At 39.5% G+C, this 27084-nt stretch overlaps 1 protein-coding gene across 2 annotated transcripts; it reads right to left on the bottom strand.

Annotated features, from left to right (window-relative positions):
• Positions 1-236: 236 nt before the first annotated feature.
• On the bottom strand, positions 237-26596 carry MYH1 (myosin heavy chain 1). Of its 2 annotated transcripts, XM_008971348.5 has the most exons (40): positions 26574-26596; positions 26294-26324; positions 24494-24737; positions 24254-24397; positions 23981-24137; positions 22923-22950; positions 22067-22181; positions 21876-21968; positions 21681-21744; positions 20924-21022; positions 20738-20841; positions 20465-20603; positions 20131-20249; positions 19896-20045; positions 17540-17710; positions 16418-16727; positions 15941-16011; positions 14069-14156; positions 13869-13986; positions 13445-13568; positions 13220-13356; positions 12867-13122; positions 11067-11309; positions 10799-10975; positions 9831-9976; positions 9659-9749; positions 9175-9564; positions 8691-8817; positions 7064-7182; positions 6716-6912; positions 5819-6002; positions 5372-5537; positions 5154-5278; positions 4326-4634; positions 4035-4238; positions 3260-3385; positions 2999-3169; positions 2638-2742; positions 2423-2518; positions 237-638 (listed from the first exon to the last, which is right to left on the bottom strand). In XM_008971348.5, exons 3-40 carry the CDS (start codon positions 24695-24697, stop codon positions 486-488), a joined length of 5820 nt encoding a protein of 1939 aa, XP_008969596.3. In that variant the 5' UTR covers positions 24698-24737; positions 26294-26324; positions 26574-26596; the 3' UTR covers positions 237-485. The 2 variants fall into 2 exon arrangements, with proteins under 2 accessions (XP_008969596.3, XP_054958233.2); XM_055102258.2 differs by lacking the exons at positions 26294-26324; positions 26574-26596 and having other exon boundaries at positions 15941-16008; positions 16412-16727; positions 24494-24697.
• Positions 26597-27084: the final 488 nt, after the last annotated feature.

Genomic DNA, 27084 nt, shown 5'->3' with positions numbered 1-27084 from the left:
CAGTACTTAAACCTAATTTTTAAATTATTTTATGTAAATAACATGTTTTAATTTATTTTTACTCAGCCTTAGGATGAAGGATTTCCTATCATTTTATGAAGAAAATCAATAATTTCATTGACAGAAACTAGCTATGTTTTGTCAAGTAAGGGTTACCAAATATTCTATGTTTTATGGCTTGTGGTATACCTTTAGGTTCACCTACTTCCTATAGGGACGCATATGGTGGCACTTACCGGGTCTGCCTAGCTGCTCTCTATCATGTCTTAATATTGGTGACTAAGCACTTTTCTGTAAAATGTAACCAAAATGTTGAGATGTTTTTCTTTTCTCGGTACTTCTAAAGACAAATTGAGGGGAAAAAGAGACTCACAAGTTTTTGGCAGATAAATTTTTTATCTCCAAAAGTCATAAGTACAAAATGGAGTGACAAAGATTTTCACATTTTGTGCATTTCTTTGGTCACCTTTCAGCAGTTAGATAAATTACTCTTCACTTATGATTTTTGTGTGAACCTCCCTGCTCTTCACCCTCAGCTTGTTGACCTGGGACTCAGCAATGTCAGCCCGTTCCTCGGCCTCCTCCAGCTCGTGCTGGATCCTGCGGAATTTGGAGAGGTTGACGTTGGATTGTTCCTCCTGTGAATGGAAATCCATTTATGAGAGAAGAAAGTTCAGAATTTTTCCATTCTTAGGTCAGTGGATCTTGAATTTCCTTTTTACTTAAAAATGATTCACTCTAGCAGATATTTTAAGAAACCTAGAGAAATGCTCTTGAATTTTTATTTTTTTTTTATTTTTGCATTAGCTTCTTGAACTCATAGATAACAAGGAAGGACAGGTGACCTTTGTATCTGAACTTTTAGAACAGCAGAACATCCTAGAGCTACTACTAAAAATGCCAGGTGTCCAGCTTTGTTTTTTTTTGTTTGTTTGTTTGTTTTTTTCAGAATCCTGAGAATGGAACCAAACCTTTTAAGAGTGCAAGTATGCAATCTATACCAAACCAAACCATTAAGCTTGAATATAAGTTATTGCCATGTGAGTATAAATTATTGCCACTTAAGTTTAGAAATTAAGCAAGAAGTTTGTTTCCTAAAATAGTCTGAGCTGTCTCTGATTATACTTAAATATATAGCAGAGAATTTGAGCAGGTCAGTTCTAGTTTAGTCTCTGATAATCATTCTTATTTAAAAGTCTCAGTAAGAACCTCCAAAATGTGGCATTCAAATTTAGAACAGACATAAAGCTTAGAATCATTAAATAGTATAGCTTGAGAAAAAACCGCAGCTTTTCCTCTTACAGATGAGGAAAGTAGGAACTGGAGAAAGATTAAGCAATTTGTCCGAGGTATGGACAGTAGTGTGTGTGTGTGTCCGTGCATACAAGTGTGTTTGTTTTCTCTCCCTCCCTCATTCCCCTCCATTCCCATCTTTCTCTCTCTCTTACCTTAGATGTCAGGGGTAAAATAAAAACCATCAATGAACAGAGGAACTCATTTGTGATATGTAACTATGCATATTTATATGTAGGAAGTTGAAACTATTTGATTATTAATCCAGATGAATCATGGGATACGGAAATGAGATAAAGTGGAGTGTTAAGAATCTACTGATTTGAACATAACCAAGACCTTCTGAGTTTCAGAATCTTATGTTTAACTATTTACTTGACATGTTCACTTGTGTATATATGGTATTATGTATCTAAAACAGAATTCCTGTTTCTTTCTTGCCCTGCAATTCTGTTCTTCCCTTTGTTCCCCACTTAAGTGTTACATCATCCACTTGGTTACTCAAACCATAAACTTGATAAATTACTCTTAATTGCCTTTCTTTCATCTCCCAAGTGCAACCTATTAGCAATCTTGTAGTTTCTACCTCCAAAATATGTCCTGAATTTCTCCACTTCTCTCTGCTCCACTCTCTTATCCAAGCCACAGAACTGACCTGAAAAGCTTCCTAACATGTCTCTCTGCACCCACTTGTGTTACCCAGTAACCCATTCTTTACATAGTATCCCAAATGCTCTTTTTAAAAAATATAGATCAGGTAGTGACTGACCCACATTAAAACCCTCCCTGGCTTCCCAGTACCTTATTGTTCTTACCATGGCCTGGAAGACCCTATGAGCTGCCTCCTGCCTGGCTCTCCAGTCCCAGTTGTGGTGCTTTCCTCCTTTTTGTGTCTGCTTCTTGAGCCAGACTCTTTCCCACTCAAAAGCTTTGCATTTGCTCTTCCCCATCTCTAGAACATCTTCTGCTGGCTTGTCAGGTGATTGGTTTTACCTCAGCCTCGGACCTCCATGTAGCCATTTGTTTTCTTTTGATCCTTCCTCATTTTACTCATCTTTTCTTTTGTCACTTTCACTAAACTGGCCTGGTCATGTCTGAGAAAAATCACCCCAAGGGGTTGTGAACTCACCGCTTCTTCAGCTTGTCTCTTGTAGGATTTCACCTTTGCTTGCAGTTTGTCCACCAGGTCCTGGAGCCTGAGAATATTCTTGCGGTCTTCCTCAGTCTGAAATAATGTTTTCAAGAGTAAGTTTCTTGAAAGTACAAATATTACATTTTGTCATACATATGACTTTTAATCCCATGTAGACTAAAGTGAAAACCTAGACAGGCCATTTTCCTTACTTGGTAAGTGAGTTCCTTCACTTTTCTCTCATGTTTGCGTAGACCCTTGACAGCTTCAACATTGCGCTTCTGTTCACTTTCAACTTCACCTTCAAGTTCACGAACCTACAAGAAGATGGACATTTTAAGGACATTCATTTGACGAATTTCTACTTCTTCACATGACCCACATACTTTTTTACTCTGCTTTATATGTAGTTTTTAATGCCCTAGTTCAGTTTTCCTTATTATGAGCTTTTGGGCATGAGGGAATAGCTCTCCCTCATCTCAGTATGCCCCACATCATCTAGCAGTGCTAGGTATTCAGAATCGTGTGTTGGATTGGAATGAGATAGGAATACATGCTGATTAGGAGACCCACCCTGGCCTCCAGTTTCTGGATCTGCTTCTTCCCGCCCTTCAGGGCCAGCTGCTCAGCCTCATCCAGACGATGCTGCAGGTCCTTCACTGTCTGTTCCAGGTTCTTCTTCATCCGCTCCAGATGGGCGCTGGTGTCCTGTTCCTTCTTCAGCTCCTCAGCCATCATGGCAGCCTAATTAGCAGTAAAACAGAATGGGTTAAGACAGCTAAGACAGCATATTAAGATTTAAGTTTGACCACCACTGTGTTACCCTTCACTCACATCAGTGATGGCCTTCTTGGCCTTCTCTTCTGCATTGCGGGCTTCCTGGATGATGTCTTCCATCTCTCCCTGGATTTGGGAAATGTCTGTCTCCAGCTTCTTCTTGGTGTTGATCAGGCTGGTGTTCTGTTTAAAATGTGAAATTTAGAAATATTAGGCACATGAGAGAAAAATTAGGAAACCTCATGTTCTAATGAACCATAAACGAATTAACTAAATGAATTCATTAATATTCCTCCTTGTTTCATAAATTATCTGAGTTGACATATGTTTAAAAGACAATCAACTGGCCGGGCGCGGTGGCTCATGCTTGTAATCCCAGCACTTTGGGAGGCCGAGGCGGGTGGATTACAAGATCAGGGGATCAAGACCATCCTGGCTAACACGGTGAAACCCCGTCTCCACTAAAAATACAAAAAATTAGCCGGGCGTGGTGGCGGGCGCCTGTAGTCCCAGGTACTCCGGAGGCTGAGGCAGGAGAATGGCGTGAGCCCGGGAGGTGGAGCTTGCAGCGAGCCAAGGTTGCGCCACTGCACTCCACCCTGAGCGACAGAGCGAGACTCCGTCTCAAAAAAAAAAAAAAAAAAAAAAATACAATCAACTATGGATGTTATAGTTCAGATAAACAAAAATATAGATAATCAAAAAAAATAAAATATTTTAAACTTTATCCTTCATGAAATCTTATAAATAGATTTCTTAATAGTACCACGATTTCAGCAAGAATGTCATTTTCATACCCTTGTATTTGTTACTATTCTATTATTACATGCACCTGGGTGTGCAGGAGCTGAACACGCTCACTGGCATCCAGGAGCTCCTGTTCTGCGATTTTCCTGCTCCTCTCTGTCTGTTCCAGAGTGGCCCGCAGCTCCTCGATCTCAGCCTGCAACAGGTTGGCTCTGCGCTCCACCATAGCCAGCTGCTCCTTCAGGTCCTCCTGGCTCCGGAGAGCATCATCCAGGTGGAGCTGGGTATCCTGTGGAACAAACCGTCATTGAGACACCATGTATTCAGGGTTGCAGGCACCCCAATTGTCCTGGGATCATCTGTTGGACATATTTACCTTGAGGATGGCTTGGGTGTTCCTGTAGTTCCTCAGGGCCTCAGCAGCCATGCGGTTGGCATGGTTCAGCTGGATTTCCATTTCATTGAGGTCTCCCTCCATCTTCTTCTTGAGCCTAATGGCATCATTCCTGCTCCTGATCTCAGCATCCAGCGTGCTCTGCATGGACTCCACGATTCTAATGTGGTTTCTCTTCATCTGGTCAATTTCCTCATCTTTTTCAGCAATTTTCCTATCAACCTCAGACTTGACTTGGTTCAACTCAAGCTGGATGCGCAGGATCTTTCCCTCTTCATGTTCAAGAGATGCCTTAATGACAGCAAGAGGTGACATTAGTAGGGTAATGGAAGTGTGTAGTATTCTAGAGATAAGAATGATTTATCATTCATGAAACCTTATTTATAAATAGATTTCTAAGTAGTAGTAAGATTTAAGCAAGAGTGTCATTTTCATGCGTTTGCATTTTCTTGCTATTCTCTAACACACACACTGTCTGCCTTTGTGCTGCCATCATACATTTTTATTTTGTTGTTTTAGACATTTCTACAAATTATTGAATGTTATTGTTGATTTTATATGCTTTTATCTCCCTAGGTAGATTGTGCCCTTGAAAGCAGGGCCTTTAACTGATTCATCTTTGTTTGCTCAGTGTGTAGCACAGTTCCTGACGTATGGTTATGTTGGTTGTATGCATGATCAGTTCTCCATTCTCATCCCTAGTTCATGGAGCAAAAATTATTTTTCGTTTCTCTTGATTCACCATTCCTTACATTTAATAGACCCCAATTCCTCTTCTAATTGTTTTAGAGTATGCAATAAAATGCTTACCTCTGCCTCCTCTAAAGCAGCCTGAAGTTCAGACTTTTCTTGCTCAACTTGCTTCTTTATTTTTTCCAGTTCATGGATACGCTTTCCTCCTTCTGCAATCTGTTCAGTGAGATCAGAAATCTCCTCTGTTGGTGAACAAAAAATATAGAAATTTGTTTATAGATGGAAAAGATTCTTTCAAATCTTTTATTGTTAAAGAAAAGGTAAAATGTTCTCACGTTGCAAATTCTTATTTTCCCGCTTCAAGGTTTCAAGTTGGTCTAAAGATTCCTCATAAGCATTCTTAATCTTAAATAGTTCTGTGCTGAGTGAGCGGGATTCCTTTTGAGAAGCTTCAAGTTCAGCATGAGTTTCTTCACACTTCTGTTTCCATTCTGCCAGGATCTGAAGGTCAAGGAATGGACAAGAAATTTAGTGGACAAAATTTGATGAGATAAAAACCATCTATTCTGGCACCTCTCAGAGTTGAGGTGTTCTGGGACTGAAAAAAAATTACGAATGAGAAGAATAGAAACCATAGGAGCACTTCCCCTCTCCACAGACAGCTGCTGATGGGTTAAGAGCTACTGAGAACAGCCCTCAGATGGTTTGAATTGGGCACACTGAAGGTAGCAGGCTATTGTTAATTCTGTGTTGAAAGTTGAAGCAAAAACTGGAGAGAATACCTTATCAAAGTTCCTTTGCTTTTTGTCCAGGGCAGCACAAGCAGCATTTGTCCTCTCAACATCAATCATGAGGTCCTCAACTTCATTCTGGAGCCTCTGCTTCGTCTTCTCAAGGGAAGCACATTTGGCATTCACAGCTTCTACATGTTCCTCAGCATCCTGCAGACGCTGAGCCAGCTTCTTCCTAAAAAGTGAAATATGGGCAATAAAAGTGAATGGCTGTCAACTGAATTGGGTGTTTCAAAGTGGGTACAAGAGAGTGAATTCCACAATCAGACTTCTTTAATACTTTGCTTCTCAAGCTTGCTTTGTAGGTCCAGTTCTATATTAACTCATTCCCATTATCCTACCACCAAATACCAAAAACAACCCCAGTTTTGGTATTGCCATACTTCATAGAGTGGCTTTAAGGCCATCCATGACAAGCATGAGCTAACACTTTACCCTTCCAGGTAGCTGGCTTATTCCTCTTCCATAGAATATTAATATCTACCTTGAATTACTGGTTTGTTTTTCTGTGTCTCCACATAATTTTAATCCCCAGAGGGAGAGTCTGTACTATACTAATCTTTGTATTCTTGTAGGCTGTCCAACATATTAAGGGCTCAAATGTTGGATAAATTGAATTCAAATGAAATATACTTGATTTTGTCTGTCTAATTGTATCCCTTATTTGTGCTAGTTTTTAATTAATCCATTAATAATAAAGAAGCTTTCCCACATCAATATATATTTTGCATCGAGAACTCCTCTCAGAATCTCTTCTAAGGCATCTACCAAAACATTAATTCCAACAATATGGCTGTATATGGTCCCAGAATGTTTTTTCCCTAGTTTTTCATATGTTTTGGGAGCAAGCAAACTTATAGTTCCATTTTGACTAAGTCTGGAACATACTTGGCCTCCTCCAGCTCCTCTGTGCGCTGGATGGCGTCTGTCTCGTATTTGGTCCTCCACTGGGCAACCTCACTGTTGGCCTTGGACATTGCTCTCTGTAGCTCGGCCTTGGCTTCCTGCTCCTCCTCATACTGTTCCCGCAGCAGGTCACAGTCATGGCGGGAGGACTGCAGGGCATGTGCCAGGGCACTCTTGGCCTGAGAACATAGAGATTGATGACTTAATTTTATATATTTAAAGTGATGTTTGATTCCTGATCTCCTATAGGCCACCAGAAGAAAGTCTGTAAAAGTAAGCAAAAAACAAATAACAAGAACAATAATGACAAGAATGACAAGTGGAGCTTACCTTTATCTCCTCTTCAAGTTGCCTTTTCAGTTCCTCAATCTGTTGTGTAAAGGCTTGTTTGCCCCTCGAGAGCTGTGAAACTAGTGTGTCCTTTTCATCTAGCTGGCGTGAATATTCACCTATAAAAGACCAAGTCCAGAAAACTCAACCTTACTTTGGAAATTAAAACTCTAAAATAAAAACTTGAGCAGGGAAAGGGAGCTGAGTTTGAAACTTGATGGAGGGTATGGGTGACAACAAACCACCAACATCCACTTTAACCCTGATAAGCAGATCCATGTAAAAATTAGAAGCATGGAGAAATTTGAGGCAGATTACATGCTTGTGAACAGCACAAAAGATTTCAAGAGATTTCTACGATTATTTGATCATAGTCAAAATTGATGAAGAAACGTGAAAAAAATGTAAATCAAGCCAACAAAATATTCTAGTACTTTTTATTTTATGTAAGGCAGTAGTGTTGTCTAATTTGCCTTCCATTGAAAGTTGGTTGAAACAAAGGATTTATACTGTGGAAAATAAGAGACTTTGGGCAATGTCTTCTGTAAGTAGAAATGATAGTCAAGAGAAATTCTGGAAAGATTTTTATATTAAGAAATGATTAAGTGGTCTCCCATCCCCAGAATGAATTGGTTTCTGGATAAGTACTTTCCAAACTAAATGGCATTTACACATGTCTTCAATTTTTTAAGCACCATAATGCAGAAAATGCACTACATTATGTTAGAAAGATAGTAAAATTTTTCCACACCATTTTTGTACTAGTTATCTTGAACTTTGTCTCTGTCATTTAATAAGAATTATAATAAATATTTATTCTGAACTTTGTTATAGAAAGAACAGTATTTGAATACCAAAAGTGTAGAGTGATTTTCCAACACTTTAACCTGCCTATTACTTTAATAGCCTAAATTACCCATAAAACAATTTCCATTTTGTTACCTCTACTTGGGGAGATACAACTTTGGTAGAAAGTTGGACAAGTCAGTAGGAGGGGGAATAAATGCGAGACCTTCCAATTTCTCTAATCAAAAATCTACAAATCTTACTTGAATGCTTCTCAGCTGGGTTGTGGTCTTGAATATTTCCCTACTTAACTGTGTTAGTTACCAGTAATTGGCAAGACTTCAGGAAAAAGACTGGAGTAAACATTCTTGGACAAGTCGCTTCATCACTACCATAATCCACTGTCTTTAAAATGGGGATAGTATTACACAGACTAATGAGGAAAATAAAGTAACACATAGCTTGCGAAAGTATTTTGAAAAGTGAAAAGAGGTACTGTAAGGATGCACTTTGTTTTTGATAACTTTTTGATTAAAGCCAAGTCTCCCTTAAAGTCTTCAAAAATAAAAGGGCCTGATGCTATTTATCTCTCTCTCTCTCTCTCTATATATATATAATATATATATGTGTGGATATATATATACATATATACACATGTATTTCTCTCGTATATATATGAAAGAAAGCAACCTCATGCCAGTGGTCAATAATGTGTTCATATTAGTGGGGATCTCCCAGGGAGGTAGTATATGACCTGAAGTAAATAAATGCAGAGTTTTTCAGCGGATTACACATGCAGGGTGAATTTGTCATTCAAGGTCAGTACTGGTACATGGCCCACCTGATTCTGTCTGCAGGCGCGCTCTCTGTGCTGTGAGGTCATTGATCAGCCGCTGCTGCTCCTCTTCCTTGGTCTTAATTTCACTCAGTTGATCTTCTAGAGCGCGGCACATCTTTTCAAGGTTTCCCTGCATTCAAAAAGTGGTAGAAGGCATCTCAAGTAAGTAGTTGGACCAAAGAAAGTTTCAGTAATCTAAACATTCCATATGAGCTGCAGTACTCATTTATTTTGAGAAGAAACTATCTTTACAAACAAAACCAGCAAAGGTCTTAGATTGTGAATGGAAAGACTAATAATATACATAGTCCAAGCATACAGCCACTGAATTACTTGTTAATCTAACTACTTTACTAAGTTGTACTATCCGTGATACGAGAAAAAGGGTGCCTGATTTAGTTCATGAGACGTTTTTGAGATACAAATCATATTTGTGCTAAAGGGAAAAACAAAAAACCAAATAATCAATGTGAAGTGTTGATTGTACCTTGGCTTTGGAGACAGTCTCCATGTTACTAGCAAGGTCATCGATCTCCATCTTCATCTCACTCTTCTCCTTCTCCAGCTTCTGCTTCACTCGCTGCAGGTTGTCAATCTGCTCCCCAAGCTCGGCCACACTATCTGCATGCTTCTTCCTCAGGGTGGCCGCCGTGGCTTCATGCTGTAGGGTGGCCTCCTCCAGGTCCCTGCGCATTTTCTGGAACTCAGCCTCCCGCTTCTTGTTCATCTCAATCTGGGCTGAGGTGGCCCCACCGGCTTCTTCCAGCCTCTCGCTGATCTCCTCCAGCTCCCGGGAGAGGTCAGAGCGCTGCTTCTCTGCTTTGGCCCGGGAGGCCCGCTCTGCCTCGATTTCCTCCTCCAGCTCCTCAATGCGGGCCTGGGAATGGTGAAAAATATTAATAAGAACTCAACTTCTTGGTGTCAGTAACTTTTCGATGTTAAATTAGCCTGGCGAAAATCATTTAACGTACTTGTAACTCCTTGATTTTCTTCTGCAGCTGCATACCAAGGGCTTGTTCATCTTCAATCTTGCTTTGCAGACCGCTCATTTCAAACTCTTTCCTATTAGAAAAGCCCTTTATGTCAGTCTCAGAAATATTAAGAGTAATTTCCCCACAAAACTGTTGACCTAAAACTGCTTACTTTTTAAGCTTTTCCTCAAGTTGTTGTTTGTCATTTTCTATATCCATTGTGGATTCTTGAGCCAATTTTAGGTCTCCCTCTAGTTTTCTCTTTGCTCTTTCTAGATCCATCCGGATTTTCTTTTCTTGTTCCAAAGATCCTTCAAGCTAAAAGTTAATAATCCATGAATATGGTTCTTAGAATGGTAGCACCTTTTGTCCCAGATGAAATTTTTAAACATTATATCTATTCAGCAAACTATTTTTCTATGAATTAGGCAGATTTGTCCCATTGATTCCATTCTCCTTGGTATTTACCTAGTCGAAAAAGTCATCGTTTAAAAGGTAAAATGTGCCTCTTTGTCACGTTGTTACAATAAGTTACTAGTGAGACATTATGCCTTCTGCATCTCCCCACTGGAATCCAATACTTTTCCAGCTGGGATGGACACCATGCTAATACTTCCAAACCATGAACTTTTTTAACGCCTCCCTTACTCAGGCATTTTCAGTGGGTTCTCTATTAGATATCAGATCATGTTTAAAGCCAAATTTATCTTCCACATTCCTAATTCTGAGTGTCCTTTGTTTCTGTGAGAGAAAACCTTATTGATCATTATAACTTCTTTGCTGCTGCTATGCTGCCTTCTTAGAACACCCTCCCTCTTCTTTCTTTTTGCACATAGCCCCTTGTCTTTCAAGCCCAGTGAAAGACCTGTTTTGCTTGTATAGCTTTTCTTTGTGAACACATTAACCTTCCTTTCCATCAATTCTTTTTACCCATATTGTCTATTATTCACAGTTAACTTTCTTTATTGATTTTAAAAACTTTATTGTGTGTACATCTTAGACCTTGTAATAGGGATGATGTTCCATATTCCTCATTCATAGGAGGCACTTGATAAGTACTCACTATATCATAACAACACAAACTTATGCTTACTTAGTTACAAAATTTAAAAAATCATTTTTATATAATGTTAGGCTTACATCATCCACTTGTTGTTCAAGTTTGATTTTAGCTTTGGTCAGGGTGTTGACTTTGTCCTCCTCTGCCTGCAGGTCATCCAGGGTCTGCTGGTGGGCCTCCTGGAGAGCCTTCTTCTCCTTGGTCAGCTTAGCAATGGTTTCATCCAGACCTGCCATCTCTTCTGTGAGGTTTTTCACCTACAAAGGTGAAGAAAGCAGCTTAGTTGCTATAAAGCACCTTTGTTGGGTGGCAGAACCTCTATACAGTACTGTAGAATATGATTGATACCTTGTTTTCTGTGGCATGTTTCTCCTTCTCAACCTTGGCCAGTGTCAGCTCAAGGTCATCAATGTCTTTTTTGAGTTCTGAACATTCATCCTCCAGTTTCCTCTTCTTGGCTGTCAGCTCAGCATTGATCTCTTCCTCATCCTCAGCTCTCTCAGTCACCTCTTTGATTTTGGCCTCTAGCTGGATTTTGGTTTTGATTAGCTGGTCACACCTTTCCTCTGCATCAGCCAAGCTGTCAGCTTCCTGAGAAGAGGCAATAGATATTTTAGATTTTAGTTTCCTAGACATTTTCAGATTTTATTAATATTTTGAAACCAAACAAGTAAATTGTTTTAAGCCTTCAGGTTAATTTTTATTAGCTTTCTACCATTCAGTAAATATTGGGCACTTATGAGTCTGGTAATAAAAAAAGGAACTTAAGTCATAGTTCCTGGTGAAATTATGTTACAATTATATTTGTTATAACATATATAATATGTTGGTATATAATTTTGGGTCAGCCAATTTTCTTTATTTAATATTTATTTTCAGGAGCATTCAATATATGAAAAACCAATAGACAAAAGGATTGGGTTTCTAGCAGGTTGCTGGGAGAGAAGGGTACTATCAGAAAAGTGCCTTAACAGGAAGAAATGTCATCCAGTGACAGAGTAGACAAAGGGAATGGAACATGTTCAAGGTGATGCTTAGAGAAGTAGCAAGCATATTTCTCATAAGAAGAAATAGGAGTTGAGATAAACTGTGAGGGAAGGACCATGTCTCTCATTCAAACTTACATCCCTGTCTGGGACTTCACCCAATATTTATTAGTGGATAGTTGATAGAATATTGTTAAACAGAAGTTTTATAATACTATCCTCAAAGGAGAGGAGTATTCTTGGATAGATTATCTCCTGTTTCTTGAAGGCACGATGAACCACTCCTCAATGTGGAAAACCCTGATCTATACAAAGTACAGGAAAGTCACAGTACCAACCTAGGTATTTGCAATTCATCATTCTTTAGATTTTCTAAATATGTGTTCCAAACTTGTAGGCACAATGGGACTAGTCAATTCCCTTTCTGAATTCAGAGAACTGGGAGGGTAACTTTTAATGTTTCTGCTGTTGGTTTTGGTGGCAGCAATTGAACTGTCTTGTTATTTGGGTTACAAAAATGGGTTAGATAGTGGCTTTTGATCAAATATTTCTCTCCAAGCCTCTGGATAGTTACTGGGACATTAGAATAAGAATATCAACCCTATCTCTCATACTTTGCATAAAAATAGACATTATCTGTGGAAGGCATTGCCATTATCCTTACAGAAAGCATTGCCATTATTCTTGCCATAATCCTACTCTTTCAGGTACTAAAAGTTTCTAAAAATAAAGTTGGGCACAAAGTTGCTCGGGGATTGTAGATACAAAACTCAAAATATTGATTTCAAGTTAATGTGTTTTCATCAAAGTCTCCCTCCTCTTCACTGACAATATTTTTCTTTTTCACAGCTCTTATTTGCATTTTTCAGTAGAGAGAATTTAGGGAGCAAAGCTCACTTTATTTCCTGTTCACATTCTGCTGTGGAAAACAACAGAGGGGAAGGAAAAATGCTTTTATTTTTCCCTTCTTGACATCAAAGAATCCTACCACAGTGATTTTTAGTAATATTGTGTAGGGAATTCTATGGAACATTCTAAGGAGTTGTGGATTATTAAAGATTCATAATCTGTCCCTTATTTGGTAGAATCTAGATCTCTCCTTAGTGACCACTGAGCTGAAGTTTTAGCATCAGATTGCAGGAAATGACTTCGGGATACTCACAGCTTGAACCTGGAGTTGCAAGTCATTTTTTTCTTGCATCAGAGTAACCATTTTTTCTTCCAGCTCTTTCCTTTTTGCCTCGGTCTTAGCCAGCTCTTCTTTGGTTTTCTCAAATTCTTCCTTCATGTTGGCCATCTCCTTCTCTGTCTCTGCACTTTTGAGGAGGGGTTTGATCTTGAAATACAGCTTCATCCAGGGCCAATGCTTCACATTCATGAAGGCACGGACATTGTACTGGATGCAGAAGATGGACTCTCTGTCATAGGAACAGAAATGTCCAAATCAGATTATAATAAGAAGCAGAATTAAAACACCTAAGATGATGAGGTTAAGTAAAGAATTCTTATTAATACCTTCTTTCCACCATTTTCTGGTACTCCACTCTTGCCAAGAACCCTCTGCACATGGCCTGGGTTCGGGTAATCAGCTGGGCCAGCTTCTCATCTCGCATCTCCTCTAGGAGCCCCAGAAGACCAGCTTTGAAAAAGACCTATGTGTGGGAAGAATTTCAGATCAGAAAATTTACATAAAGTTCAAAGGGACAGGAATAGCATCAGGTAGGATTTACAGAATATTACCTTGGTGTGACCAAATTTATACTGGGTGTGGTCAATGTCAATGGACCCCAGGAGCTTCTCCGAAGCCTTCTTGCTATCGATGAATTGTCCTTCAGGGATAGCACTTGCATTTAACACCTTGTATCTGTTTAAGCCAGACAAAAAAATGATATGGCTGTTGTCACAGACAAGAAATCTTCCTGTCTGGCTATAGAAACAACATAGCCACTGGGTAATCTGAAATAAACAAGAAATCATATCTACCCCTTTATCTATCCTCTGTTTATTCAAAGGACTTCAGAGTTTTCTTATGTCAATATGGAGTTTGTTAAGTGAGTTTATCTTCTCTTCAATTTTAAGAGGAGGTATAAAGGATTCTTTCATTGAAAAATGTTTAAAAAGTAATAAAAACCTCTTAAAATAATTTACAGCAAAAATGTCTGACCTCTGTTTGAAGTCTGCATAAAGGATTCTGCTTGGGAAGCCTTTCCTGCAGATGCGGATGCCTTCCAGCACACCATTACACCTCAGCTGATGCAGGACAAGCTCATGCTCCATGGCACCTAAAAGAATGAATCCACATGCCATACTTCGTGGTCTATCACACACACACTGGAGCTTGTCTGGATATCAGAAATGTCTTACCAGGAGTTTTAGTTTCATTGGGGATGATGCACCGCACAAAGTGGGGGTGAGTGCTCCTCAAGTTGGTCATCAGCTTATTCAAATTCTCCTGTGGAACCATGTGAGTTTATACTTTAAAAAATGTACTGTTTTCTACATTCATATTTATAGACATAATTATTGAGATCTATGACAGTGGTTTAATTCTAATGAATAGTATCCAGATGAAAATTTTCAAAGAGTTATCTCTGGAATTTCCACATTCCTAATATGTCCCCCTGTTTTCTGTTGGTGTGCATTAGAAGCATAGTTTTCTAGTTGCTGTTGAAGTGACTGTTCGCTGCTGTTTAATTTCCTAGTATATGTTTTAAATTCACTATGACACTCGAAATATATGGAAATACTCTACCCATTCTTTTTTTGCCTAGATACATGGTCTGATTTTACTACTAATCAATGCCTTCCTCTAATTCTCCCACTTTTTTCTTTGTCTTTTCTTCTTCTTCTTTTTTTTTTTTCTGAGATGGAGTCTTGCTCTGTTGCCCAGGCTGGAGTACAGTGGCGCAATCTTGGCTCACGGTAACCTCTGCCTCCCGGGTTCAAACAATTCTCCTGCCTTAGCCTCCTGAGTAGCTGGGATTACAGGCACATGCCACCACCCCCAGCTAATTTTTGTATTTTTGGTAGAGACAGGGTTTCACCATGTTGGCCAGGCTGGTCTCGAACTCCTGACCTCAAGTGATCCACCCGCCTTAGCCTCCCAAAGTGCTGGGATTACAGGCATGAGCCATGGTGCCCAGTCACACTCACTTCTTTCTTTACCTGACTTTCACTTGTATCTGTGTGTCTATCAAATGCGTATTCCTTGCCATAGATACAGAGCTGTGTCCTCCTGCTTATTCCACAGAAAGTGGCCTTTATTAATGCCTATTCTGGGAATTGGTAGAAAACTGACAGCCATGTTACCAAGCGTGTAAAGTTTTCTATCTTTTGAAAATCCTGGTTTTTCCGAATATCTACAGCATCAGTTATTAGAGATGGAATCAGAAATGGGATTGCCAAAAGAAAAATAGACTTTTCTTTTTTTCCTTGAGATGGAGTCTTGCTCTGTCACCCAGGCTGGAGTACAGTGACATGATCTCAGCTCATGGCAACCTCCGCCTCCTGGGTTCAAGCGATTCTCATGCCCAGCCTCCTGAGTAGCTGGGATTACAGGTGTGCACCACCATGCCTGGCTAATTTTTATATTTTTGGTAGAGACGGGGTTTCATCATGTTTGCCAGGCTAGTCTCGAACTCCTGGCCTCAAGTGATCTGCCTGCCTTGGCTTCTCAAATTGCTGGGATTACAGGCGTGAGCAACTGTGCTTGGCCGTAATTTTTTTTTAAGTGCTATTTATTATCACATCTGGTTTCTTATTTCCTTCTTTTGACTCGGCTCCAATTCCCACCACTGTTCGATCTTTAGCTTTCAAAATCTACTCATTTCGGTTCTATACCAATGTATCTTTAAGCACCTAAATCACTTGGAGGCTCCCAAAGCCTCAAGCAAGTCTCAGCTTTACTTAATCCTATCCCACTGGAATCTTTTAAGTGTTAAATGACCTCATTCTCAGGCCCCAGAATCGAATTTTGCCGTCTAATACTGACTTCTGCAATTCACTTTAATCTCTCCTGACTCCTGTGTCTTCTGAATAGTGAGGTATCTCTTCCAAACTATCCCCTCTTCCAAACTATCCTCAAGCTCCCTAAAACTCAGTTTTACCACTACCAGCTGAACTATCTCGTTGAGTCACATCAGTTCTAGAATCCTTGCAAGGTTAGTTTTTTCCCCCACACCATAGAGTACATTTAATATCCTAAATCTAATTAGACAGAGAAAATGAAGTTTGTACCCTGAAGAGAGCAGATACAGTCTGGAAAGAAGAACCCTTCTTCTTACCACCTTTCTTTCCACCGCCAGCCTCTGAGGGGAAAAAGAAAGCAATCATAGGACAGCCTTTCTCTGGTTATGGGTTTTTTGTTTTGTTTTGTTTTGTTTTGTTTGACGAAGTTTCACTCTTGGTTGCCCAGACTGGAGTGCAGTGGCATGATCTCAGCTCACTGCAACCTCCACCTCCCGGGTTCAAGCGATTCTCCTGCCTCAGCCTCCCGAGTAGCTGGGATTATAGGCACCTGCCACCATGCCCGGCTAATTTTTGCATTTTTAGTAGAGATGGGGTTTTGCTATGTTGACCGGGCTGGTCTTGAACTCCTGACCTCAGGCAATCTACCCACCTTGGCCTCCCAAAATGCTGGGATTACAGGCACCGTGTCTGGCCTCTGGTTATGTTTTATACATTAGGTAAAAGATTAATTATATTGATAATTACCTGCTTCCGCTCCCGTTGCCCCAGCAAAGAGGAGAGCCAGAGTCTTCATTGCAGACTTCTGGTACAGCCCCACCACAGTCTCATTCAGGGGGTCCTTGTTCTTGTCGAGCCAGCCGGCAATGTTGTAGTCCACGGTGCCAGCATAGTGAATCAAAGAGAAGTGGGCCTCAGGCTTGCCTTTGGCAGGCTTGGGCTTCTGGAAGTTATTGGATTTTCCAAGATGTTGTTCATACAGCTTGTTCTTGAAGGAGGTGTCTGTCGCCTTGGGGAACATGCACTCCTCTTCCAGGATGGAGAAGATGCCCATAGGCTGGAAAAATGAAAAGAAATAAATGCCACTTGAATTCTGTCTGCTTATAGAAATAACATTTAACATTAATAATTATCCCATCTGAGTAAATTCATCCTTTAATTCTACAGAGTTAACGAAAACTCGTTCCTTTGGTCAGAAGTCATTAACTTCACAAATATTTATTGGGTGCTGATCAGGAGCCACGTGCTGTGTCAGGCTCTGGGATATGACAGAGTAAGACAGATGAGGGCTGTGCTCCTGTGGAGTTTGTGTCTTTACCCCAAAGACCTGAGAGCAATATTTCTCCAAGTGTGACTTGCGAATTAGCTGCATCAGAATCACTTGCTCACAATGAGGATTCCGATGTTTCATCCTACACTTACCAGAAAATATTTCTAGGGGTGAGACGAGGGAAACCTGCAATTGTACCAAGTATTCTTGGTGAGTCTTTCGCACACTGGATTTTAAAAGCCTCTGCTTTAACGTACAGTAGTAGAAATTCATACTTCGAATGCAGTAATAATGACTTTAAGATGACAAAAAACAGTAAGTAAAAAATATTCTAGTCAGTGCACTTTTTGTAAGGAAAGATGACTTTAAACGTAAGACTTTGTATTGCAAACTGTGGGTAAGTGTTGTGTTCTGGACTCTATAGAAAATATTTCATCTCCTTTTACCAGAATATCTACTTCAGAGTTGGCAAAATAAGGAATTCTCCTCATGTTTTTCACAAGTAGAAATATTTAGCCATTGCCTATATCAAGATTTTATGATTTTCTTTTAAATACTGTACAGCAGTATGATCTGTGGTCTGCAAAAAGCAAGCCAACCTTCTCGATGAGCTCGATGCAGGCAGCCAGGTCCATCCCAAAGTCAATGAACGTCCACTCAATGCCTTCCTTCTTGTATTCCTCCTGCTCCAGCACGAACATGTGATGGTTGAAAAACTGTTGCAGTTTCTCATTGGTGAAGTTGATGCACAGCTGCTCCAGGCTGTTGAACTAAATGAGTTGAAAATACAAATTAGCATTCAATTTATAATGAAATCTTCTCTTTGAAAGGGGTGTTTTTTTAGTTAGCCAAATTGCCCTCTTAGGATGGTATCGTTTTGTCCTACCTATACCTACACAATGAAGTTTTTGCTGCTGTTAGCATACTTGTTAAAATTGTCTCTTCAACACCTGTCAACAAGCTCTGAATGATGCTTTCCTATGCAATAAAAAAAAGTTGTTTGGAGCTGGAGGCCATTATTCTTAGCAAACTAACGCAGGAACAGAAAACCAAATACTGTATGTTCTCACATATAAGTGGGAGCTAAATGATGAGAACACATGGACACATAGAGGGAAACAGCACACACTGAGGCCTATTGGAGGGTGGAGAGTGGGAGGAGGGAGGGGATCAGAAAAAATAACTTATGGGTACTAGGCTTCATACGTGGGCGACACAGCTTACCTATGTCACAAACCTTCACATGGACCCTTGAACTTAAAAGTTTTTTTTAAAAAGTTGTTTGGTTTTTATAGTATTTGTTTTTGTTAGTCAGAGGTTTCTTAATGATTATGATTATGTTGTAAACTAGCTAAATTTGCTAGATCTGAGCCATTATGGTCTGTATGTTGTCCTTAATAATAAAAATTCAACAGCTAATATTTGGTGAACATTTACTCTACAGTAGACACTATGCTGAGTGCCTTGTATAAGTTACTGCATTTAATCCTCACAGCTACCTTTGTAGGTGGTATCATTTGCTCATTTCATGGGTGAGGAAACACTATTAGGGAGGCTAAGTAACTTGTGTAAGACCATGGTAGTAAGGGTCATGGCAGGAACCCCAACATTTTGATGCCAGAGCCAGTGTTTGTAACTACTCTTAGAACTTGAGTAGACCTGCCCTGCTTTATTATTCGGGACACCTACATAGAAACACAATTGAGGATGCCCTTGTTTAAGGGCACTATCACCATACACAAAAGTCAAAGGAATTCTATGAGGGGGATGAATCTGGCAAGCATATGCAAAGTGCAAGAAGCCAGTCACAAAGACCACATATTATCCGATTCCATTATAAGACATGTCCAGAACAGCCAAAACCAGAGACAGAAAGTAGATTAGGGGTTTCTGTGGCCTAGGGGGAGGACAAAATAGAATTTCCTGTTGGGATGATGAAAATGTTCTGAAATTGTTATGATGATAGCACGTACCTGTGAATATACTAAAAACCATTGAATTTTATACTTTAAATAGGTGAATTCTATGATATGTTAATTATATCTCGATAAAGCTGTTACTTCAAAAAAAAAAAAAAAAAAAAGAAGCTCAAAATGATTGCAAGTACCCTGTCATTAGTTCTCTTATTTTAAAAAGTGTGGATTGCTTTTTCTGTTCCTGCTTGATGACACATTATTCCTTTCTTTCCACGTTGGCTTGGAAATGTCTGGAAGTGCTTCCGTTTCTAAAATTTCATCCAGTTTCAATCAGTCTGTACACAGATAAAAGTTTAGAATTGGGACCTCTAAATGAGACACATCCGAGATACTGCTGTCAAGTGGAGGATTGCAGTAACCCTATTTCCTAAGCTGTGTAGCAGGTATTCTTTCTTAGGCAGACAAATTTGAGTTTATTTATGATGCCATTTCTATACTCAATACCTGGGTATTGCAGAGGTTATCCTAATAATTAAACACATTTCATTTCTTGGCAAACAGAATCTCAAAGTCTTTCTTTTAAAGACTTTGTCTTCTCCACTGCTATCTTTGATTCTATTGTTGCCCTCAGTATCTTACTGTTTACTGAGTGCTGCCTGCATGCTTGGGGACTGTGTTAAGGGCTGAAAATTCAGAAATCTTGAAACTAGCAGACAGATCTCAGAAGTGAATCTGTGATCTGGAATGTTAAGTGCTTTACCTACAGGTCCTAGTTGAATTTGCCCAATGATCAATCAGGTACATTCTCATTATTACACAGCTAGTAATTGGCAGAGCAGGAGTTTGAATCCAGGTCTGTCTCATTCCAAAGTTCACTTCCTTTCACGGTCTTTTGGTGCTCTTTCATGTGTCAGTTAAGTTTATAGTGCAGCTATTTTTCATAGACCCTTTCCATAAGTGACTACAGGCATGCTGTATGACTGCAGCAACAAGCTTGCTTGTTGGAAACTTTTTTGGTACAATTTTTCTGCTAACTCACATCAAAGATCTCAAAGCCAGCAATGTCCAAGACCCCAATGAAGTACTGCCTGGGCTGCTTGGTGTCCAGCTGCTGGTTGATGCGGGTGACCATCCACAAGAACATCTTATCGTAGACAGCTTTGGCCAGAGCACCCACTGCATTGTACACCTTCACAGATAAAGTTTGTTGGTGTTATTAAAGACATGTCATGAAGGCCTGGGATGTGTGTGATTCATTGAGGTCATGCACTTACCTGCTGCACAGTTTGACCTTTGGTGACATACTCATTGCCGACCTTGACCCTAGGGTAGCAGAGGGCTTTGAGCAGATCTGCAGAGTTCAGATTTTGGAGATAGGCTGCCTTGTCAGCAACTGCAGAAACATAATTCGGATACCTAATATGACTTACTCTGGGACCCACAGTTCAAAGGGGCATAGTATTGAGTAAATAACTTTGTAGAAAGTCTGTGTGTGGGTACATCTGAGTATGTCCATCAGGAGCTCAGCTGTAAAGAAGACTTGAGTTTTGGAATGGACATTTTTGCCTATATTCTCTCATTAAACCCAGATGGAGATTCATTTGGTACCTTCAGTGCCATCTGGCTCAGCTTGCTCCTCACGCTGCTTTTGCTTGAATTTCATGTTCCCATAATGCATCACAGCCCCTGTGAGCTTATAGATGGACACTCTTTCATCTGAAGTGAAGCCCAGAATTTCGATGGCACTCTACCATGAGAGATGAGAAGACAAAGATTAGGGCACAAGAGAATTTATACTGTATCCTTTACACACATATAGATGGCTGTTATTGCCATTCCCATGCATAATGGATTTTAAATTAAAATTCATATATAACTTACATCTGTAGCCATCAACTCTTCTTGGTCATCAATGCTGGGCACTGTGATCTCCCCTTGACTGACGAAGGCATAGTCGTATGGGTTGGTGGTGATCAGGAGCATTTCTGGGTCACAGAATTCAGGGCATATGTTTTACATTAGAAGACAGTACAGTGACAATCTTCTAGCTATGAATTTATTTCTTACCAATTAGATCTGGCTTCTTGTTAGACATGATCTGATAAAAAATATGATAGCTTCTTTCAGCCTTTAGCTGGAAAGTAACTCTAGACTTCTCCAGAAGATCTGCAACGGATAGTAGACATCAGATTACGGGGAAAAATTACACAATGTCCTGGAGTGATTTGGGGACTTGGGATCATTAGCTAAATCTCATTGGCCTCTTGAGATTTCAACTGAATGTTCCTGTGAAGTACCACATATTATGTCTCTACAAACACTATTGCAGTTCATCCTGCCTCCTGGGAAAAAAGTGAAATATGCTTGGCTCAAGATATTCACTTCTCATACAGAAGATCCTTGACATTTGGAATATAATTGAGTCCTGAGACTCCCTCTGCAGGGTCCTGTCACCATATAATAGAGGGACTACTAAAAGCAACAGTATTAAAGCTCAGACTAGGAATAAATCACATATCCTCAATCCCTGGACAACTTGTTTACTTCTAGTGTTAGTTTTTTCTTAAAAAAAATTGAAATCATTCTGAGGCTGGAATACTTTGGACATGCCCAGCAGTTCCTGGCAGTTCCCACAGAAGCATTACCTCATGACTGGAGTGGGTAAAGCATACTGTGGGCTATGGATAAGACTGACATTAACCACAAGCATGTTTGGCAGCAGACTGGTGCTTTACAAGCTCCATGTTCAGCAGGAGCTGCAAAGTGTTCCTCCAAACCAATATTTGTCATTCTTGGATTCTATTTAGGAGGTCCTGTTACTCACATGTTTCAATATCAGCAGAAGCCAGTTTCCCTGTGGTACCGAAGTGGATCCTGATGAATTTACCCTTGTAAGTAAAAAAAATGGTGTTATACCCAAAGCTTGAAGTACGTAGTGGGGATGCCACTGAAATAATTCAGACATGCTTTCTCTGGCATCTAAAGGCAGAGAAGACCCTTTGGCAACCAAGAGACTTACAAAGCGAGAGGAGTTGTCATTCCTCACGGTCTTGGCGTTGCCAAAGGCCTCCAGTAGGGGGTTGGCACTGATGATTTGATCTTCCAGAGTCCCCTGCAAAGGCAAGAGCAGTCCTTGCATCTGAGGCTTGGGAATTTCCTACCTGAGAGTCCCGACAGAGCCTGGATTCTGACTGTAACAATCAGACTCACCTGCATTTTGCCAGAAGTAACTTCTTCCTTCTTCTTCTCCCCAGTAACTGCAATTGTTGCAAAGTACTGGATGACACGCTTGGTGTTCACAGTCTTCCCTGCACCAGATTCTCCGCTGTCAAAGACCAAACATATGAGAAATTAAGCACGTGACAAATGAAACTACAACTACCTCATGCCTTTGTCTTTATATCTCTATTAGAGAGCCTTTTACATCTTTCTTTTCAGCCTACATATAGCTCGTATTATTTCTTTTGCTTTGCACTGGCAAGAAGTAGACAAAATCAGTCATTATTCATTTAACACGTATTTCTTGAGTGTTTATAATGTGTCAGCTTTTTTCTGGGTGCTGAGGCCTGGGCTTGAGGGGTCTGAAAAGCAGCTACTCAGCACCTCTGTAGTGAATGTAACAATTAGTAGGAAACTCTATGAAACGTGCATGTGTTTTTCCATTTCCTCGGACTAGAGACACGGCTCAAGTTTGGTCTTTGAAGGAACAGACATTCTCTAAGTGGGCCTTAAAAATGAACCGCTAGTAATATTTCCAAACTGTTGTACCTTTTGAAGGCTGTATGCTGCTCATTGCACTATACTGGGTTCCAGCCCAACTCATTTTACACTTTCTACACACCAAAAAGTTCTGTGGAACTTTCAAGACCAGCAAATGAGGTGATTTAGAACATTATTATTTTACATTCTAATGCAATGTAAACCTTATAATAAAGCTAAACCAATATCTAGTTCCAGGTTGATCATTCAGTGCTTTAGTAGGGAACATTAACTAATTTCTTTTTTTGGTTCGTCATTTTTCCAGTAAGAACAAACTGCCAATAAATCTCAGAATAGGAATACATACGTGATCAAGATAGACTGATTCTCCCGATCTAGAAGAAAAACAGTGGAAAATCAGCATATGTATCAGTTACACAAACAAAACTTTCTATAGGGAAACAGGGCATTTGAGTATAAGTGTCATGTATTCAGTGGGGTTTTTCAATATATTATGGTAAAGTTATGGGTGTGTCCTGTTGGTTTAATATAAAAAGCAGTATTCTCCAAAGCTAGATACATTCCGTAGTTGTCATCTGTAGATTTCAATGGCATGCTATCTGCTAATTAATGCATATAGCTGAAAAATGCATAATATGCTAAAGGCTTGGACTGTCATTTAATAGATTGAAATAGTGTTAATCAAGCCATGACTGAGATTTTGTTTCTAAATGTGTCAGATGACTTCACAAAGAGAAAAAATTTACTATCTTATGGCCACAGACTAACTTCAATATAGCCCTAACTTCGATCAGCCTTCCCCAAAGTGTACCATTGTGGTAAAGAAAGATGAGGTAAGAGAGGATGCCTCAATCAAAATAAAATCTTTCTAAGGGGGGAAAACAATTTCTGTTTATATGTGTGTAGCCCCAAAACATCATCTTCATTCAAACAGAGGGTATTATCTCTGAGATGTACTCTGATAACTTTAAAGAGATGACAGTACTTGTAAAAGAATCTAATTTATAATTAACAAGAAACTGAGGCACCAAAAGGATTGAACTCCTATTTTTCATTTCTATTCAGATAATACATGATTTATATGATTCAGTTGTTACTTAATCTTGGCTCTTATTACTTAAATATATAAAATAAATTGTGTGTTTCCAAGCAAGCAGACCATAAACAAATTAAACTTAATGGGATGGAGTAATAGCATGGCCTAGTAAAGTCAGGGAGGTGTAATCAGGAGAGCTGTGTTTTAATACGAGCTTTGACAGTATATACTTCTCTGTGCTTTAGTCGCCTCTGCTGAACAACCAGGGGCGTGAATTGGGTTTTTTTCTAAAGGTCTTTTTTTAGTTCTAATATTTTGTGATGATGGATGGTAAAATAATTCATATGAAAACCAGCTGAGCCACTCACCAGTCAGCATGAACTGATAGGCATTGTCAGAGATGGAGAAGATGTGGGGTGGGGCCTCCTGGCGCTTTTTGCCTCGGTAGGCTGTCACCACCTCTGCATTATACACTGGCAACCACTTGTAGGGGTTGACAGTGACACAGAACAAGCCTGAGTAGGTCTGCACCCAAAACAAAAGGGAGGAACAGAATTATTTGATGGGGACCTTAATCATCTACTACTTTTCAAAAACTATTAACTACTCTCATGAGTAGAAGACCGTGAGAAAGAACTCACATAGATCATCCAGGCTGCGTAGCGCTCTTTGAGGTTGTACAGCACAGCAGGCTCGTGTAGATGAGTCATCATGGCCATGTCCTCGATCTTGTCATATTTGGGAGGGTTCATGGGGAAGACTTGGTCATCTTTCACTGTTACAGTCTGTCCAGTCAAACAAGAGAGGCCAGATCAAAAAGTAAGTGCTAACTTAACCCAAAATGAGGCAGAGTCTAATCAGCTCCAGGTGTTTTTACTCACAGCTCCAGCTTCGGTCTTAGCTGTCACCTTCCCCCCTTCCCTGCTCTGCACTGTTGCTTTCACAAAGGACTCCTTAGGGTCCACCACAAAGACTGATGTCTTGGCATCAAAAGGCTTGTTCTGGGCTTCAATTCGCTCCCTTTCAGACTTTCGGAGGAAAGGAGCAGCCTCCCCAAAAATGGCCATCTCAGAGTCGGAACTCATGGCTGCAGGTTATTGATGGCAGCCCAGTTAAGGACCCTGGCTGGGAGAGGAAGAAAAGAAATTGTAGAAATTAAGAAACTGGACCATTAGATTCACATTTAAAACTTTAAAAAAAAATTTACTGACCAATTGAGTGCTTAGCATTGCATTGGGTATGACCACCTCCCTGGCTTGGTTGAGGATAAAATGTCAGTCTCCTTGTTCTGTGCCAGTGCTGACAGACACTTAATCATGCATTTGGAAAGAGACTGTTGTTTCTGGCTCACCTATTGCAGTCTCTTAGCTGCTTTCTCTGTTTCATTTGTTAGATATATTAATCTTTATAAGCTGCCTATCATTGGCTTATGGAGAACATAAAGCTATAATGGTGGCAGGATAGTCTCCAGTTCTTTCACTTATAGTTTTTATCTTCCCAACTGGATTATAAGCACCTTGCAGGCAGGGAGCACTCTTCTTTTTATGGTATCCTTCACACCTCTTAGAACAAATGCTGGACACAGAGAAAGGCTCAAAGCTGGCTTGGTGAATTAAAAGAACAATAGGAATATGTTGCTATAATTTTAGGAACTATTCTGTACATGACAGAAATATTTTCATTATAAACTTGGGAGTTACGAAGACTTCCTAATATACAGGAAAGCAGAAATGTGTGGCTCTTTGTTTTGCATTGTTAAAAAATGTTCTGTTATCCATCAATTTCTGTTGTCTCTGTATAATAATTTTGACAAACTCAACTTCTTCACTGATCTTTAGCATTTCTTAAATATTTATTGTAAAACATTATTACCTATGTTTTCTTGCTCTATTATTAACATTTTTATAACAATTTCACAAAACTTGTTCTTTTCAGGATCCCCCTCTTGCCACATTAGCTAGCATTCATTAATGCTGTCAATAATCTTCATGTATATTCTACTTTATAATAATAAAGATACCTTTTCCAGGGAAGCTCATTTGGATACATTTCTCCCATTGAAACTATGTTGACTCAGATAACATAATTAAAATGCTTCATCTTGCTGAATATGCTGACAATCATGTTTCGTATTGTGTGTGTGTATATATACATATGTGTGTGTGTATATATATATATTCGTTAATTTTTATTTTATAGATTGTGAAACAACATGCAGTTAAGCAACTTTTTCCAAGGCAAAGATTCAGACCATTCTATTCATCCAATTAGACATCATCTCTCATAGGTTTTTATATTTATAGTGCTGAGGAAAAGCCATGGTATAGAAAATTTCAATTTTCTCTATAATTGAGTAACACTTTGAAATGTTACATTGCATATTGTAATGCAGTCATTTAAAAGATAAACTACAATGCTGGAAATAGTGAATGAAATTCACTATTGTGAATAAAATTCCCAAAGACTCTGAGAAAGCATTTTCATATATTGCAAGGGATATGAGTTAAGGAGAACCAGTTTCTAAAGTCATTCTCCATTTTTTAAGAGAAGCGTGATCAACCATGAAATGGAAATGATTTTTTTTATCACTCCCCTCACCCCGCCCCCCACCACTGTCCAAACCACTGCAGAAGATTCCTTGCACTCTGTGAGGAATGAGAAAAAAAAAATCAGAATCTTACCGTAGAGATGCGACCTTAAAGTGGATCAGAACTGTAAGAAAAAGAGCAAACTTCTTCTGATTAAATTATAACAATTCCCAATTATGGAATAATTCTTAACTGAGAACCAGGAAATGACTGGGAAGACTACAACATCTAATTAAAATTGCTACGGAGTAAGCTGGTGCTTCACTGGCAGGGCTGCCAGGGACAGTGGGAGCCAGGATGTGTGGCATGCACGCGGGCAGCCAGACATCCCTTACCGTCCTCCAGACAGAGCCCTGTCCTCACACACACTTACCTTGAAGCTTTATGAGGAGAGACAAGTCATACTCATTCCAAGGGTACTTTTATAGGCTCAAATATGGAAAACACGTAACCTCCTCCTCTTTCTTAAAACATATTTGGCAAAACATGTTTTTGGCATTGAAGGTCTCCAAGCCTAATTCCCCTCATATTAAAGATGTTTGGATATAATTAGAAATATTTCCTCTCATATTGGGTTAAGTATATGAATCAATCTCCTATAAATAATTTGAGTCGTTGGCAATCTTAAAGTTGTTGGCCTTTGGAATGTAAGGTGTTGTTTCAAAGACAGCTAAGTTCTGGAATCCCTGGACTTTGTTGCCTACTGCTCTTCTGTTTCACAGAGTCGCCTGTGTGAAGTCTTTTCAACTGCCTGCGCAGTTACAGATAGTGTACTCGGGAGGAAAACTTCTGCTCTTTAGCAGAGGGTTATAAAAACGTTGCTTTCTCTCAAAAAGATTTCCTTTTTTTTTTTTTTTGCAATTTATTGTGCTTTTTCAAAGTTG

The sequence above is a fragment of the Pan paniscus genome, chromosome 19 (assembly GCF_029289425.2).
Source record: "Pan paniscus chromosome 19, NHGRI_mPanPan1-v2.0_pri, whole genome shotgun sequence".
NCBI lineage: Eukaryota > Metazoa > Chordata > Mammalia > Primates > Hominidae > Pan > Pan paniscus.
Note: the sequence above shows the minus strand (reverse complement) of the source record. Positions and strands in the feature narration are given on the sequence as shown.